Consider the following 19,483-nt stretch of genomic DNA (forward strand, 5'->3'; position numbering starts at 1 on the left):
GGGAGGTGCATACGGTGCCTTTGGGGCTCCACGCAGCACCGGTTGAGAACCGCTATTGTATATGAATGCACATACATGACTAGCGATCCTTTAGATCCCATGGTAGGGACTCCAATTATTTTTATTTTTTCTCTTTGTAACTCAGAGTTTTCTCACGACCACGCCCTCCGGGCAATGAGCTTATATCGCATAAGCGACAGAGCCCGGTCGTGCTCGGTCCATTCTGTTCTGTGCTTTCTTACTAGGCCCGTAGCCAGAAAGTTCGTTCGGAGGGAGACCAAAAAAAGTGATAGAACAATAGATATAACTTTGGCCATCTTTCCCGCCTTTTTCAGTTATTTCCTCATATGCCGGAGAAGGACACACACCTCCAAGTCGCTCCCATCCCCTGCTGCGGTCTTGTTTTCCACCGTTCAGGAATAACGCTGTGGACATTTCAAACAACTGAAATTCGTTTCTTTGGGGCTCACCACATCTGTTGAATTCTGACAAACAAAACAATAAATTGTCTCTCAATTAAGTATCCACTCAAAAATGACCATAGTCCGCTCTAATTATTTTCATATCTGTTAGAAGTATTCTAAAGTTTATTGCTTTTCGGTGAAAATAAGCATGAAAAATTATTTCAGCACGACACGGTTTTGCAATCTAGAAAAAAAATTGCATAGATTATAGATAATTGCACGAATAGATAGAAACGATGTCGTTTCAAACGTCTGGGGGTTCGAGAGTTAAAGTGAAACATCGAATAATTTAAGCTATACGTCACACAAATTAAATATTTCATCATTAAAATGCATAGGGATGAACCAGACTGAAGCCAAAAGTCGTATAAATGCGAAAGTTATATAAATGAAAGACGTATAAACGGGGTTCCACTGGTTTAAATCTGCTAACAATTGACAGAATTGGGTTCGAAGTTTGGTGATGAGGTATAATTAACCTACGGGATCATAAAATGAGATGCACCAAAAATGAAGAACGTAAACCTATTTTTCACGAACCTACGTAACAGCTGTTATCGTTTAACGAACAGTATTCATCAAGAATCTTGTTCAACCTATTAACAGCCGATCACCTTTTTATTCATATTTAACTTTCACCCACCTGGACGTCGGAGATTTTTTAAAAAAAACCACATTATTTTAATAATGCGGAGAAAAATCGCCTTAAAAAAAAGTGAAGCAGGAAAGAAAAAAAGATTGAACTGAGAGAGATCGCCACCCACCATTTCTAGCGATGGAAAGACGCGCCAAAAGCCTCGTCCTTGCAAGGAGAAAAGGTACATATGGCGGGTAAATGCTAAAAGTCCCTCTATATTACACAATCGAGTCGATTTTTTTTTTTTTTCGCTTTGTAGCTGCTAAGATAAGAAGAAAAAAAAAATTGACAATTTTTTTCCGCTCAAGATATTTAGATCTTTTGGAAAATATAGCATGTGTGTATAAGTTCGCGTTGGTTTGAAATCACTCATTCATTTCTCGTTCTCTCTCTGTCTTTCTGCATTGCGCTAACGTCATTTTTTTACACCAGCCATCGGTTTGAGTTAAAGAAAGAAAAAGTCGGCCGGGCTTGAGTTGTTTTGTGGGACGATAGGGAATTGTGTGTGTGTTTTATAAAACACGTCAGTGACCTTTTTTTATATACATAATTATTTGTACCCTTCCTCCTCCACCTGCGAAAAAAAGAAGCGCATTTTCCTCAAAAGATATTTAGGCTGTCGGTCATTTTCTGTGCCGCCGCTAGTCTTTCTTGGCGACCTGTGAAAGGAGTAAAAGTTGGTAAACCTGCCCTAGTTCAACTTTGGCCAGATTCGACCTCGCCATCGCTAGAGAGCTTGCTTCACTCGTCGACGATTTTTACACCCCAAAGTACGTTTTTTCGCCTTGTTTTTTCCCCCGTATATTTCGACTTTTAAACTCCGTGATGGCTAGTTCAGCTGGTATTGCTGCCTCAATTACAGCAGCAGGTATGTGTTTCTTTTATTAAGCAATCTTTCACGTCGTTTTTAAACCGAAACCTTTCCAAAAATCAATATTTTTAAAATTTTAGATAAAGAGTTAGAAAAAATTTTAAATTTTTTTGACTCAGAATATATATATATATAGGATATGATAATATATTCATTGACTGAATAATTAATGAAAGCAAATTTATCTCTTATTATATACTTTTACTGTTTTTTTTTTATTTTATCTTTGAGCATATTTTTATTTTGTAAATTAATTTATTTGATTAAAGAGTAATAAATATTTACGTAAAAATAGTCTAGTAAAAATATAATATTAAATATTTATCAATTTTATGAAATTTAATTATTTATTTAATTATAGAAAAATAAAAATATTTGGTTTATCGTTTCTTATTCGTTATGCGTAGAAAATTTATGACTTGGTATACAATTTTTGTTTACTTCATCTTCATTCATTTATAAATTAACTAAATCATAGCTGAAGTCACCAAAATACCGATGAATATTTTTTAATAAAATGTTAAATTATTGAAAATATCAATTCAAAAAGCATGTATCTAATCTAGCCAAAAATTATTTCCAATGAATGAATGTGGAAGTTGTAAATAGACATTCTTCTCTAACATCCATAACCATGATTTTAGTTTCATGTTTTTAATAAAGTTCTGGTAAAACCAACAGTACTGAGAGAGTTTTTTTTTTTGTTTTCCATAAAATTCCATAACTTTTTCAATCTGAGAGAAATCGCATCTAGTTTTTGTGAATGAGAACAAGACATCAAGACATGCATGGTGTCACGTGACATGAGCTTTCACGGGCTTCGAAATATTGAATAAAGCCTTTCATAATGTTCATTTTTTGTAACGTAAACACCAATGCCAATTTCTTTCAAGACAGTCTGGATGTGAAAAAAAGCCTCACCCTCTATTCCTTTTTTACTTCGAAATTCACGTGTTTGTATAACACGTAAATTTTGAAATTTAAAAAAAAAACCACTATTAGCATAATATCGGTGTTGCAATCAGAAAATCTTAAGTATATATAAAGTGGAAAGATCATTTTTCAGAAATAGCAACTTTATTTTTAAACGTGTGAATATTTATAAAGTATTTTTTTTTAATATTTTGCATGAAGATTATATATCTCTCTAGCTGACGTTAATTCACGTACAGAAGAGTCTCAATAATCCGAAGTAAATGAAACTGAGACCACCTCGAATTACTGAAAACTCGGATTATCCGAAAAATAATGGAAAACGACTTTCAGAGGTGTTGGGGTGGAGAGTGTCTCCCTATATTGATTTTATAGTAAATATAAGTGGTGAAAAATATTTAGAAAACACAGTCGACGCTCGTTATAGCAACCCCACGTTATGGTGACCATTCCATTACAACGACAGGTAGGATAAGTCCCAAATGTTTTCATAGAACAACTATCACATATGTTTTATTTTCGATATGACGACCCTCCCAATATAACGCCCCTTTTTGACGGGACGAAGGTGGTCGTAATACCTAGCATCAACTGTGTAAGGTCTGTCACAGGGTTCGAGCCCCGTCATCCTTTCAATTATATTTTGCCTGAACTTACATGGGGCCCTTCCAATAAACCACTGGTTCTCGAACTTTTGTCACCCGCGGTTCCCTTGCCCAATTCATTTCATCAGCGGCTCCCCAGAATAGTTTGGTAGATATTTTAACCTTATAAAAGAGAAACTTCAAAGCATAAAAATGGGCACACAAATCAGTATCTCCAGCTCGCCGCGATGCCCTTGACAAAGGTTGGTGATGCCCATAGGAGCCCCGACGCACACTTTGAGAAACACTGCAATAGATGGCATAGTATTAAAATAGAACTTATTCTCATTTGATGAAAAATACTTGTTCTAATTTGTTTTCTCCTGGACCTACCTATTCCTGCTTAATTTCACTCTTCTCACAAATTTACAATAGAAGGGTGTCTGCAAAATTCTAGCCTGGGAACACACTGAAACCCCAGCCTATTGACCAAGACCCCCTTCAGTCGCTGTAAAAGTCCCATTCAAACTGAAATTACTCACATTCACAGGAAAAATGGGAAAAAAATGTTCTTGGCGAAAAACAGAAAGATACAGGTCTCTTAAAAAGAATTTCGAAACATTCTTTCGAATGATTATCCGGAACCTCGAACTTTCAAGATTCGAATTATCAAGAGATCTATAGACTCTATTGTAGTCCCAGTAGAAGTAAATGCATATAATTTCATGTTCATATTTAAAATGCTGCAAATAACGAGCCCTCTGTGAATAATTAATTAAATTTGATTGTATATAAATGTGAGCTTATTTTAACGAAGAGAACGTGTTTTTAGAAAATCTCAAAAAAATTCAATGAGTTTAAAACGCCATTTAAAATCTCATCAAATAAACAAAAAAAAATGTTTTACTTCTGAGAATACGGTATATCGGGATTTTAAAATATGGACTCGTAAAGATTTATAAATATTATAAATGATCCGCTGTTTTTGCTTAACAGTCTGTAACGATACCGGAAGCATTGCAAACCTTGATTGCAATTCTGAATCGAATATAATGGATGTGATAAATTACTTGCGTGTATTGCGTAATGCTGGTCATAGAAAAATTGATGTAGTGGTACAACAGCTATTTGATGAAAAGCAGTGTCACCATTACAAAAGTGTCTAATGAAGTTATCATTGAAGAATGACGTCAAAAAATGCTTCTACTTTATCTCGGATCGTGATGCAGCAGACACGAAATGTAAAAAAGAAACATAAAACTATTATATAAGACCAGGAACGGGCTACACACAAAAGATCTCTCACAGAGAAAAAATTATACGAAAGTAAATATATATATTCTTTTCCTTGCATGAAAATGGCTGGCATCTCTGCGGAGGATGCATTTCCTTGAATGCATTTCCTTAGCTGGTAAGATGAACGTAAATTAATAAATATGGTGACAAAGGATATATACATTCGCACGCATTCCATTCATTCATATATTATTTAAATTAAGGCACGTGAGTTTTTGTGTTTCTTCCTGCTTGTTGTGCGTTAACATACTATCTACGTACACATCCGCCCGTATTATTCACGTTGAATGTGTATGTTTTTAAATTCATCTAATCATTTCTTTTTTTCTCCAATGCTTGCTTCTTGAACTTCAATATCCATACGAAGAGGGCGAGTGTAGTTTTTATCAGTATTCAGCGTAAAACTCGACGTAATCTGGCAGATAAGGGTGTTTTATTGAATGATTTCAATTTTGTTGTTTTGCCCTATTGATAAGAAAGACTCTAATCTACATTCTCAAGTACTTTTTGACGTTACTCGTCAGAACTATTGATAATAACGTGGTAATGTTTAGGAAACGAACTATCATACCCTCTTACTAACTTTTCCCTCCTGACAACTGAATGGATGCTGGGCTGGAAGAGATCTCGGCAACGGGATAAGTCCAGTGGCAAAGTTCTGGTGACAACTGAATGGTAACGCACCAACCTCCCGTTCGAGAGATCTAGGAGCGAATCCTGGAGAAAAACGTGGAAGAATAGCCGGAAATCAGCCTCGAACTTTAAGTCCAGGTGGAATTCATTCTCTCACTCATGAAATGATCGCTGTGTGACAAAATAATGGTCACACAAATTATCGTTCCCAATTTCAAGTAAAATCATTGAACAATCACTATCAAGCTTTGTTTTTTTTTTAATTTTTTAATTTATCAAAGAAATGTACAAGCATACATATACAGATAGTTTTTATGTCTTAATTTTTTGTGAGGAACACGCGTGTTGAGACGAATTATAATCAATTAATAAATATGTGTGTGCACTTGATAATATACCCGTAATGGTAATCTTTGATTTATTTCTCTAAATTCATTCAAAAAATTCAATGAACAAGTTAAAATCACTAAAGTGCAGTTTTATTTTCGCACTCTATTCTTCGTTCGCAAGTGCTTTTGACGTAGAAAGAACGCTGGTGGCAGATGCAGTGAAAGCGAAACGAAGTCAAAAGTCTAAAAAAGAACGCAGGTCAGTTAAATAATTACAATTTAAGGAAAAGAGGACAACAGTGAACGTGGGTTTACTGACCCCGGATGGCGGCAGTTTTTGTTGCTACTTCGGTTTGGTGGCACAGAAATTGAAAAAAAAAAAATTCTACAAGTAGACTAGACGAATGCTCAGATAAACTCTTTTCCAGGTAATAGATAATTTGCCACAATGAATGCATATATCTGATTATGCGTATCGATTAAGGGTAAAATTTCTAATGCAATCAAATAACGAACTAAAAGCGATTTTAGGTTTGTATTAGCCGTATACTGTTAAGCGACTTCAACTGTATGTGCTTGATCCCTATTCAAAAATTATGTATAATCTCCACTTAGCGGTTGATTCCCAAACGGTTACGGTTACATACAAATTTATAGTACTGTAAATTAATCATGTGATTCGATATACATGTACACCAGTCGTTTCGGTCTGGCGAACCACCAGATTCCCCCTCTGACTGAGCTTTGAGTAAACTTTAACACTTATACGCTAGACTAATTTTTTTTCCAACGCCATTCGGGTGCTGCTGTTGGTGGAATGTGTTTGAGTTCTTCCATATTGAAAGTTGCTCTGAAGCTATTAAAACAATGAAAATGTGTGTCTATAAGTGACGGAAGAAATAGCCAGATTTCTTTTCCTTCAGAGAAAATCGGTGTGATTTTGATATTTTTTGGCTTTTTAATACCAAGTGAAATGTTATTACTGTGCAAATCAAACTTTAGGAAGATTCTCTGGTTTGGAAATAAATTAGAATTTGTGAATACATTATCCTAGCGCAGGCGCATTCTACAAAATTTTACACATGAGAACAACTGAAAAGTAACAAATATTGTTCGTTTAGGAAGCAAATATACGCATTGATTAGCTAAATATTGTGCAATGTCGATAAAATTACATTTAATGAAATAAAATAAAATAACTTTTAAATAAATTGAATTTTCAAATATTTATAATTATAACTCTCATACTTATAATATAAACTTTCAACACATTTAATAATATCAACTTTCTACAAAGTATCTTCGTCTTTGATTTTAATCTTATAATAGTGGAAAAATATTCAGTCGTCCTTTTTATTACTTATATACGAGAATAGAAACTGCTCTCCGATGACAGTATCGTATATTGAGAAAAGTCCATCGAGATAATGCAAATATATGTATGGTTTATAGGCCAGTTTATACTGTATTTCGCTGGTTAGTGCAATTTTTAGCGTAGTAGCAGCAGTTGAGTGAGTCTCATAGCAACGTGGGAAAAAGAACGATCAATGAAGTCTCAACTCTCCTTTATCTTTTTTTTTTGGTTTGCTCTAAAAGCAAAATGTCTCCGCGGATGCCCTTCCTATATAGCATACCTTACATCCGCCGTTCTCATAATTTCTCACAAGTACCTTATAACTTGTGTATAACACTGCTGTAGTTTTACCTTTAGGATGAAAGGATGTAGGGAAAAAGATCAATAACCCTTTTTCGCCTCACATTGTGCCAAAATAACTTTTTAAACTGAAAACTATTTCACTTTCAAAACGTAGCCACAATTCGTTTTACTTATTGTGATAAGCTGGAAGCACTGGCACTGTCGTGAGAGCTTTTTCCTAGAAGGGTTTTTAATTCCTTTAAATAAGAAGAGAGAGAGAGAGCGTTTCTCAACATTTTTGAACCCAAAGGTCACTAAAATTTCTGAAACAATTATAGATGGACCACTAATTTATAGTATGTGAGTTTAATTTATTATTTGAACCTATGTGAATATCATTAATATTAATTACATACAATTTAATAATTCTCATTTAATCAAAATTAAATTTTCAAGTCTGCCTGCGAACCTGCTTTTTCATGAATTAATAATTAATAGAATCGATACATTTTCTTTTGACAATCCACGGCCTTTCTTATCCCGCGAAAAGCCTTTTGAAATTTCAGAATATCAGCGACTGTTTTGTTTTCCTTGGCTCGGCTGTTGTTCACAACAATTGTCTCGCCTGATCATTTTTCAATTATAAAGCAGCCCTTAGACAAAGTGCTCAGAATCTAGGTTTGTCGCTTACTTGATGACGAAACATTGTAGCTTTAAGAGTTCCGGTTGAAAAACTGGACCGCCCCCCGACTAGGGTTTAACCCTTACAGTGGCAATCCCGAGATATCTCGTCAAACTTTCTCTATTTCGGTCACCCCGAAATATCTCGGGTTCTTAACACGCTTTTATTTCCAATGCGGCAGTTATAATGCGGATCAAGAAAATTTTAAAAACCACTTAAAAAGGATTAATAGTTGAAGTTAAAATGCATAAAATGTAAAATGCGGGTCATTAGTCGTAACGAAGTTTATCTTGGATAAAAAGTAAAGGAATGGCAGGCCTATGTATGAGTTTATTTTTGTTAATATAAAAAATATGTATATATATTTCCTACTTTGGAATTTATACTCTTCCGATCACGACTCTATCCAGGGGTTAATTGTTCGATTAATTGTTTAGTTAATTTTTTTGTTTTTGAATATGTTTAGGGCTGCAGTTAAAAAGTTGAATGGCGGATTACAACGTTAAAGATGATTTGATCATTTTTGTCGCACTACGGTCATTTTCTGCACACGAGTGCTAATTAGACCGGGATCTACAATTTATTGCCGATTCCGAACGGCAGGCTTGTTTTTTATACTCTTCGAGAGATTAGTGCACTAACCCCTCGATGGGGGACTCCCTGTGGTAGCAATTACAACGTTAAAGCCTTAGTTTTTCAATGAGTATGTTTAATGTGTGTGTGTGTGTTTATTTTATATATTTTTATATAATCCATGTTCCGATAGCATGACAAATATATCGACTCCGCGCTTTGATTTGCAATTAACTTTAGTAAATTACTCCCTCAAAATATATTTTTGAAAAAGTTCTCCCACATCCCAATCAAAAATTTCAATTCCATCCCGATCAAAGCAATAAAACATTAATTATTTCACCTAAATATAAAAGCAATGTACGTGCAATGTCTTTATCGATTTCGATATTGTTATATTCTTGTGATATCTAGTGCCGACCGAATGAATAACTGATGATAATTTAATTAGTAGTTGTACAAATTACTTTCTTTGTCAATGGAAATCTCCACCCTATTCCAGTCAGTAGCTAGAAACATGGCATCGCCTAATTTTCAATAGTCAACTGGAACATGGCCCACGGACTCCGAAATCAGGTCATCTCTTGCACAAGTTTTGTTCTGTTTGCGTGTGTAAAAAAAAATAGCGTAGGACATAATTTCTGGTTTCAAAAGTGAACGATTGAAACTAATGGTTTTATTTTATTGCTTGCTATTAACAAAAGCATTGTATTGAGGTTTTTTTTCTATCAGAAGAAACAACGGAGACACTTTAGTATGACATAGTGTAGTGTAATGTGCTTATGATTTTAATGGTAGATTGATTTTAAAAATTAAGAGTAGCTTGAGAGTTCCTCTGATTGATTTCACAAATCTATATAGGGTGATTCAAAACTCAACGTACAAACTTATAGGGGAGGTAGAAAACAGAATCATATAGGAATGTATGACCGGAAACCCCAAACTGATCAGCTGGAGGATAAACGAAGATGCAGAACCTTTGAAGTTCGACTTGTAAGGGGGTCATAAGAGAGGTGCAAAGGGGTTATGTGGGCAATCATCGCGGAATTTCTTAAAATTCAACTCCGGGTGGGGGGGGGGTGTCGCGAGGGATTCAAATGTTATATAAAGGATCGTTGCCGAGAAATTTTCAGATTATCAAATCCACGCGAGCGAAGCCATGGGCAACAGCTAATGATAAATAAAGTAACGTTATGAAACAATCACCACTGTGGTTTTCACCACAGATAATTTATCCTGTTCTTAGAAATAACGAGAAAGTGTGCAAACGTTTTCTTTCTCTTCGGTTTGCCCTTGAACAGTCGGCCTGTGATAAAAGAACAGATATTTTATCATGCATAGTACTCTTAAAAGCTGGTGAATGAAACATGAGATCACGCAGTTATTAGAAAGAATTAAACAAACTTCAATTTTGTGCACTACAAGGCATGTGTAGATCATAGGTTTCCAACTGGTTGTTATAACTAGCTTTTCCTAGTTCAATTATAGCTAGGGAAGGAGGAAAATTTAGCATTATTAGTTCGTATTTTTTTTTTTTAGATATAATGAAGGGAATGTTTCCAGGTGCAGATTTCGCAGGTGGCAGTTAAAATACTATGGAATGGTGACAATGTAATCGAATAAAAGAAACGGGTGTTTCTTGAAGCTGTGAAGGTAAATGGCGCAATGCTGATGAAAGGGGTTTTGTCCGAGCAGGTAAGAATACATGTATAGCCCAAATTAGAAGAGTTTGGTGGGAATGCAATCACAGACCAATGTAGGAAAGGTATTCACCATTGGAAAAGAAATTCGAAAGGTTACCGCAACAAAGCATCCGGTCGGTTGTATTCCAGTTGGGCTGAGGGCAAGAGAAGGCTCGACGGAGAGTCTTGGTTAAAGCAGAGAATTTATAGAATGAAAACAGTGGGAAATGACGAATATAAAAGACAATCTTCTTCGTCACCTCTTGCATATAGTCCAACTAGAATACAAACGACCAGATGCTTCGTTACGGTAACCTTTGGAATTCCCTTTTCGAATGAATATCCATTTCTGCATCAGTCTCTGTAATTGTGTTCCCACCAAACGCTTTTAATTTGGGCTATATTCTCATCTCCTCCTCGAACAAAACCCCTTTCATCAGCGCATTGCATCATTTACCTTCACACCTACAAGAAACGCCCATTTCGATTACATTTTTGCCATTTCATAGTATTTTAACTGCTGCCTGTAAAATTTGTACCTTAATATTCATTTCTTTGTATTTAAAATAACAAGTATTAATACTGTATTTTAATTATTTGTGTATTTACTGTATTTTAATATTAATTCTCTTCCTAAAATAATTTCCTATTTTTCAATTTAACAAGCACCAGCTAGTTAACATGGTGCACCACTGGGTTCCTCGAGATCTTTGCTGGGGCTCAGGGATACCAAAAGCTGTAAAATGCTTCATTCGTGTTGCAATAAAAGTACCTATATTAGAGTAGCATCCAGGTATGGTTGAGCTCCATGGATTAATCCCGTAACCATCAGGCTTTCTACGTAAACGGAATCATTGAAAAATTTTGGTGTAGATGATATTTTTTTTGTAATCGTAAAAAAATTCAATCGAAAGAGAAAAAAACGAAGAAAAAGATAAATATACAGTTTGGTCACTAGAACCGTTAAGTAAGTCTTGTTTTTTTTCTAAATCAGTTTCCCAAACTTTATAGTTCATTTCCCCCACTCAGAGTTTTACTCCTCATCGCCCCATTCTTGAGCGATTCCATAGAGAACTATACAGGCTGTCCCAAATTGTTTGCATAGTGGATATCTCTGTAACCGTTGACTTTCGAAACATACTTTCAAGTATTCAAATATGACGTGCAGTTACTTAAAATCTCAAAATTTGTTTAAGAGGTCGTCGTTATGGAACACCAGTATAGATTGGTAAGGGACAAGTCTAGGTTGTGGAGTCTCACAGGGAATTTTTCTCTAATATATAGGGTTGTTAATAAATGGAATAGCTTACCCGCGGGGGTATCAAATTCTAAACACAATTAACACGTTTAAAAAGAAACACGATAAACATGTTGGGGTGAATCGAGAAGCTATACATACTTAGAATAAGACAACCATAAATATTTTTTTATGAGCATTGTATGATATTTTATCATGTATATATAGTTTTTAGTTTTTATAATGGTATTTTTAATTGGGTTACTGTATTTTTGAAATATATCACATCCATATTTGTTATGGGCATTTTGCCTGTTGTGGTTTTGTATTTGTATCTGCATACATGAAAAAATAAAGAAATTAACCTTTTTACAGTCTCCGTGTGTTCAAAAACTGAATTATAAAGTTATTTCCCTGTTTCTTCCAAGGCCAACAAAAAAAATTCCACGTCTCTAACTGCAATATTCACTGAGATATTCAAATTCGAAAAACGAAGAAAATTTGGGGGAAAAAAAGTGTTACACGCGGTTCGCATTTAGAGCTGTTTTATCTACAATTTTCCTCCGTTTTTCGAATTCGAATATCTAAGCGAATGTTGCACATCTAGGCCAGGACCTCTAGACTGGGATCTTTGGCAGGCCCCACAACCGCAATTTTTACGGGCCCTTCCGTGAAGTTATAGCGTGAAAAAACAGGAAATGATAACTGTCTCGGGCCCTAGGGCTGTCAGACCAGACGCGGCCCGAGCTCGGTCCCTTCCGGGATATAAGCCCTTTACCCGTGTGGGTTGGACCATGCTGGGGTCTAGGACAGAGCCGTAACTAGGATTTTTGCCGCCCCCACACCTTTAAAGTTATACAATTTTGCAACACGTTGTTTTTTGCTCCCACCTAAAACTGCCGCCCCCTAAATTTTTCCACCCGGGGCAGCTGCCTTCCACCCTGTCCCCCCTCTAGTTACGGACCTGCGCTAGGGCTAGAACTCTGCCAGTGTTACCCCTGGGGGGGGGGCATGATATCGTCCCTCTCATGCCAGAAGCATGAATATGCAAATTTCCAAAACTGAGGAAATGACGTTTGAGTGTTTACTACCCATGTTACTCTATGAATATAATTTTTCAAAAATGATTGGTAATATGCGTTCCAATAGGGGTTATGCATTTGCATTTCTGACAAAACTTACATAGCAAAATAAGGGATCCAGCCAGCTGATAAACTCAAAAAATTTGCATATTCATGCTTCTGGCATGGGAGAGGGATAATAGGTACTCTTTAGTTTATATAGAATTATATATAAATGAAATAGTAAAAACTTGTATTTTTTTTTTTCTTCCACTATTTCATTTACGTTTAATAAGCGTTGAATAATTCTATAAAGTATAATTATTAAGATTTCTATGTTGATCTACAGCTTCCCATTTAATGCTGAGAACATCTCTTATAATTCGAAATGCTAAACAAAAATGGGAAATCTTGAAATAAGATAAAAATGAAACTATTGAAAGAGAACTTTCTATATGGGTTAAAGAATTTTCCGTTTTGTAATTTTTCAGGAAACATGGGTCTGGCATGTCCGTTTTTGTCGAGATTCAAACCATCGTTCATGAAAAATTATGGTTCACTTGTTATGACGTATATGGATCAATGTCCCTTCATGATGCGCTCTATGAGCACCAATGTGAATACGGAGACAAATAGTGAGTATATTTTCGAATAATACTGGGCAAAGTGAACATGCAATCCTGAAACTGCAGTGACGTATCAAGTTCAAAATAAGCTAGACAAAAAAAAACCCAAGTAGCCATTGATTGATTGAGAACTAAAGCGTCAGAGTTAACTTTACAATTTTTTTCGTATACAGTGCAACCCCATTTATACGTTTCTCATTTATATGATTTTTACATTTATACGAGAGCTTGTTTCAGTCACAATTCATTCATTTTTATTTCAATGCATTAAAGTATTTAATTTATGTGACGCAAAACTTTATATATTCGACGTTTACACTTACAGTCTCGAGACTCGAACCCGAAATCTTTGGTGAAAGATGTAATTTCTACGAGAGAGAATTTTGTGAATATTAATGGGCAGTGGCAAATTAATTAAGAGAGAAAAAGTTATTTGTCTCCTTCAGAAATCAAACCCTAGTCCTCTTATTAACCGGACAAGCGCACTAACCAATACGACAAAGACACAACTTCCGTTTCCTTATAAACACGCATTAATAGCATGATGTGCTGAGTGGAAACATTGCAGTCTCCCTTAGCTATTACAGAGGTGGTTATTGTTGAAACGATTTGAGGATTTTGTCGTTATTTCGTTAGGTTTTCGGGGGCCGTTCAAGTATTACGTAAGCAAATTTTTAGCCGTTTTTGACCCCCTCTCCCCCCTTGTCAGCAAAAGTAAGCAAAACTCTGACCCCTCCCCTCCTCAGCAAAATTTCGTCATCAGCTCTGTCCCTCCGAATCCTAACACATACTGGTGAGATCAGAAACGTACGCGGGAGGGGAACATGGGGGGGAGGGGGCTCGTGTGCCTCCCTCCCAGACAAAAAAAAATATTTTTCAATGTAAAAAAACATTTTTAAAAAATTCAAATTTCGAAAGAAAATACCTTTATATGTAATTATAGTTGATTTCTGTTAATTTCAATGCTATTTGAAATGTAAGAACTCAAAATTTCTCTTCAAAAAATTCATTGCGACCCACTCTTTAAGCCATTTATGGCAAACCCTTGACCAGCGGACCAAATGTGGCCCTGAAGGTTATGTGATACAAACCCAATTTTGTAAAAATGAACTAAGCGGCACATTTACAGATCGCTTAAATGACCCGTGGCACAATTCCAGATCATTTAAGTGGCCCGTGGCACATTTTCAGATCACTGAAGTTGGCCCGTGGCACATTTTCAAATCACTGAAGTAGGCCCGTGGCACATTCAAAGATCACTTAAGTAACCCGCGAAACAGTTCACAGAACACTTAAACGATCCGTGGCACATTTAGAGATCCCTTGAGTGAAATGTGGCACAATTTCAGAGCACTTAAGCGGCCCTCCGGTGCGGTTCTACATCACTCAAGTTACCCACGGAACATTCCCAGATTACTTAAGTGATCTCCGGCATAATTACGGATCACTTGAATGATGCGTTGCACGGTTCCAGAGCATTTAAGCGGCCCGGAAACATTTCCAGAGCACTTGAAGGATCCGTGAAACATTTCCAGAGCACTTGAAGGATCCGTGAAACATTTAGAGATCGCTGAAGTGCTCTGTAAAATATTTATCATTAGGGCGAATGTTAGTTCAGGTGCCCACAAACTAGCGAAAGATTTTTCTCGTATTTGGCGCACCGAATAAGATGCCATCAAGAATATTTCATATTTTCATAAAGGGTGGTTGATGACGTAAGCATCATTCAATCCCCTCATCGTGTATACTCATACACTCGTGTGCAAAATCAAGAGAATTAGCACATTATGTCGAATTTCTGAAATAGTAGTGGACAGATTTTAATGAAATTTGGTACGAATATACAGTTATATATAACAGAGGAAGTGATGTATCATACAAAAGTCATAGTACGCCCGCATGATTGTCAGTAAAGCTCATCAATGCAGGAATGTCCAAAATCCACGTTGCGAGATCGAACTGAAAATGAGTCTAATATGGGGTATAGTCCCCTCTCTGTCAGACAAGTCGCACAGCTCGACGGCATACTGGACACGAGGCAGTTAAGGAGTCCCTGTGGTAATCGGTCCCACTCCTGCAGAAACGCAGTTTTCAGCTCCGGGATGATTCTCGGAGGAGGGGGTAGCAAGATGCAATTGCCCTCCCAAGAGCGTCCCAGACATGTTCTATAGTATGGGTCTTCAACTCGTGGCCCGCCGTCGATATTTTTGGTGGCCTGCCAAAACATTTTGATCGACTGATGCAATATCATTCAAAAATAGGGTAAAACGAAGTTTAAATTTTGAATTTTTTAATTGAAATTGAATTGAAGATTTCAGCAAAAAAAGTCATCTAGCTTCATATAGACTTGATTGGTTGGAGGAAGGATTTGTACAATATATGGTACAGTTAGATCACTTTTCTTTCCGAATATTAGTTTCGGCATAACATCCAGAAAATTCAATTTCTCAGTATATTTCTGGAAGAAAAAATACCATCTCTTAATTGGTACAGTTAGTTTACTTGTGTTTTTAGTCTTTGAAGCCTTTGATCAGAAGCCTTTTAGTCTTCCAATCATAGGCGGAGATTCACTTGGAAGTCTGGGGGGGGGCACGATGATGATGATGTCAATTCATATATACATTAGATCAGTCGACTCCACCTTTGACTCTGGGGGAGCAATGTCTTCCCCCCCCCCCGCTTCAAATGGGTGTATGATGGCGAACCATGATAGCAAAAAAAGGAAAGTTGAAGAAAAAGTGGGATTTTTTTTTCAAGAGAAGTTGTGATCCCTTTATTTTTTCGTCGAACACAAGGTTAAAGCAGTTTGTCTCATTTGCAATGAGAGTGTAGCCATGACGAAAGAATACAATATTAAGAGACATTACGATACTAAGCATAGGGCGAAGTATTCTGGATTGGAGGGACATTTTCGAAAGGAAGAAGTCAATCAACTGAAATCGAAGCTGAACTGTTAACAGTCATTATTCTTCGGAAGAAATTAGCAGTCTGAAAATTTTGTTCGTGTTAGTTATATAATAGCAGAAATAATTGCGAAACGTGGGAAGCCCTTCGTTGATGGGGAATTCGGTAAAAAATGCCTTCAGTCTTGATGTGCTTTGCCCATCACAGGCTCAAGCTGTTTCGAACATTAGTTTGTCTGATGTGACAGTAGCAAGACGCGTAGAGGATCTGTCAGCAGATATATTCAAGACCTTCAAATTCAAATGTGAGGAATTTTTGTTTTACTCAGTAGCTATGGATGCAACAGATACCGCACAAGCAGCCATTTTCATTCGTGGTATTGACAAAAACTTCAAAATTGTTGAGGAGTTAGCTAGTGTCGTTGCAGTTGAGGATACCACACGATGTTTCGACTTATATTCAAGTTTGGCAGAAACATTGGCCAAGTGTGAGTTGGACTTAGGCAACATAATCTTCTATAACTACAGATGGTGCTCCCTCTATGACCGTTCAGAAGACGGGGGTAATCACATTGATTAATTCAGATGCCGAAAAATGTGGAAATACGAAGATGATTGATTTCTCCACTGTATCATACACCAGAAAAACTTGTGCAAAAAGTTTTTCTCCAACTTTGAACATGTAATGTCTGTTGTAGTGAAAGCAGTTAACTTCATTCAATCTAAAAGACTTTAACCATAGACAGTTTCAAAAATTCTTAGAGGATTTGGAAGCTGAGCATGGTGACGTTATTTATTATACACAAGTACGCTGGTTGAGCCGGGAAAGATGCTTCAGTGCCTGTTTTCCTTGAAGGAGGAAGTTGATGAATTCACGAAATTCAAAGGAAAACATATTAGAGAGTTTCAAGATAAAAAGGGGGTGAGAGATTTCGCATTTCTTGTCGATATCACTGGTTGTCTGAATGATCTAAACTATCGCTTACTGGGAAAAGAATTACTTGTCCATAATCTTTACGACAATGTGAAAGCGATGGGAGCGTCAATTGCAAAACAAAAACTGCATAAATTTTCCTAAATTGTAGGAGTTGGTAAATAGATCTACAACTTGGAAACCGGACGATTATGTACAGTGCATTTCAAATCTGAGAATGGAATTCAGAAGCAGATTTTCCGACTTCAGCGAGAATGAAATTTCTACGAAAATGTTTTCCTCACCATTCTCGGTCGATATCGAAAGTGTTCCACCAGAGCTATAATTACAATTTGCAATGTGACTGTGCAGTTAAATGTAATTTTTTTGAAATTCCTTCATTAATTGATTTTTATTTTAAGTATGTGTCCGAAGAAAAGCATCCAGAAATACGCAAACATGCATTGTTCATGTCTTCTACAGGGTGATCAGCGAATAAGCCCTTATTTCAAAATTAAATATCTCTACAACAAAGATCAATAGAATTATGCGGTAAACGGTAAGTTTATTAGCGAAACTGTAAGAATGTTGTACAGAAATTTCGAAAATTTAGTTTTTTTTTTAATTTTTTAAAATTAAAAAAAAAAAACAAAACTGGCGATTTTGGGGTTCCGAAAATCCTCATCTGTGTGAAGAGAAACCACTGCATTCGCCTAAAGTTACTGCATGGGCTGCGGTATGCGCCATGTGTGCTGACAAATTGTTCCAAAATTGTAACGTAACGTTCAGTAGTAATCGTTTCTCGCACGAAGAAGGGGCCGACAATGCCTCTGGAGCATACCGCAGCCCATGCAGTAACTTTGTTTTTTTTTAATTTTAAAAAAAACTAAATTTTTGAAATTTCTGTACAACATTCTTACAGTTTTGCTAATAAGCGTACCGTTTACCGCATAATTCTATTGATCTTTGTTGTAGAGATATTTAATTTTGAAATAAAGGGTTATTCGCTGATCACCCTGTATATTTGGCAGCACTTATATATGTGAACAGTTGTTTAGTCGAATGAAGAATACGAAATCAAAAACTAGAACACGTCTGACCGATCGGCATTTGGAGGATACTTTACGAATAGCAACAACACAAATTTTACCTAACATTAAAGCTTTAGTCAAGCAAAAACAATGTCAAGTTTCGCTTTAATTTAGGACTTACATCCACTCGCATTCGTAATATAAGTAACCAAAGACTTTTTTTATTTGGTGAGTAATTAATTCAACATTTGCATGTATGAACAAAATACATGGGGAGGGAGGGTATCGGGTACCAGGCTCTCTCCAGATGAGTGTACGTCGAGAATCAGTGTCCAGGCTAAATCTCGACTCATCTGTGAAGAGCACGGTGCTCCACTTTAAGTCTGGTCCAAGGCTGATGTTGTCTGCGCCATGCTAAACGTGCGTGTGCTGCAGTTAGCGGGATGCAAACAGTGGGTCTTGTGGCATAAAGCCCTCTCTCATGAAGTCTTCGGGCAACAGTAAACCGTAAAACTCGAGTTCCAGTGGCAGCATGCAGCTCACGTGAGAGCTGTACCCTTGGTTCAGTACTTTTTGTGAAAATTGACACACAAATGTGCAAATTCTCTTAATTTTGCACACGAGTGTATATAAATGTATATATAGAAAAATGTACATCATGAAAAATTGATTTTTGTCAAAACTCACCAATACCAGTGCCATAGGCAGCTGTAATATGCAGTGTAGTGAAAAAAAACTTTGTCAAACTGAAAACAAATTAATTATGTAAATTGAAAATTTCAAAACTTCAGAATGAAAAAAAATCGAAGAATTCAAAAATGAAAAAAGTCGTAGTCAATGTCTAGGGCTCTCATCGGGGGGAACACCCTGACATTGGCTTAACATAAAAAGTTTCTGAGAGGATCCCTTGGACTACAGCAGAACGTCGGGGGATCGAGCATCTATTTAGGCTTTGTAGGCCAAGGGATGCTCTCAGAAACGTTCTGTGTTAAGCCAATGTCTGGGTGTTTCCCCCCCCCCCCGATGAGAGCCCTAGACAATGTCTACGACTTTTTTCATTTTTGAATTCTTCGATTTTTTGCATTCTAAAGTTTTTTGACATTTTTAATTTCCAATTCACTTACTACCCTGTAAACGATCGCGCAGTAATATATACTATATTACTGCGCGATCGTTTACAGGGTAGTAACTATCGACCGCCCAATAATTACATACGTGATTCCTTGTGAAAAACTAATACGGAAAAGTGTTTTCCGTTTTGGGATCAGACGAATATTTAAGGAGTTATGACGATTTGAATTTTTGTGACGCCTTTTTGTAACGGTCAGTTACGCGCCAAAGAACCAACGAAAGTAAATTTCTTCCTCAGCCGAGGGTTGCAGGCTTTTTGAA

At 36.4% G+C, this 19,483-nt stretch overlaps 1 protein-coding gene across 3 annotated transcripts in view; it reads left to right on the forward strand.

Moving 5' to 3' along the window:
* LOC149080210 (5-aminolevulinate synthase, erythroid-specific, mitochondrial-like) overlaps positions 1 to 19,483 on the forward strand; it is a 56,265-nt gene that overhangs the window by 10,772 nt on the left and 26,010 nt on the right. For 2 of the 3 annotated variants that reach the window (XM_089239263.1, XM_089239262.1), the window contains exon 2: positions 13,110 to 13,253. In XM_089239263.1, the coding sequence (XP_089095389.1) occupies positions 13,115 to 13,253 (139 nt within the window). In that variant the 5' untranslated portion in view covers positions 13,110 to 13,114. Of the gene's footprint in view, positions 1 to 1,440; positions 1,970 to 13,109; positions 13,254 to 19,483 lie in introns of those variants that run through there. The other variant, XM_089239260.1, reaches the window with a different exon arrangement.

Source organism: Pholcus phalangioides, unplaced genomic scaffold, assembly GCF_987345545.1.
Source record: "Pholcus phalangioides strain wild (caught in Gottingen) unplaced genomic scaffold, Ppha-v1.0 ptg000011l_1, whole genome shotgun sequence".
NCBI lineage: Eukaryota > Metazoa > Arthropoda > Arachnida > Araneae > Pholcidae > Pholcus > Pholcus phalangioides.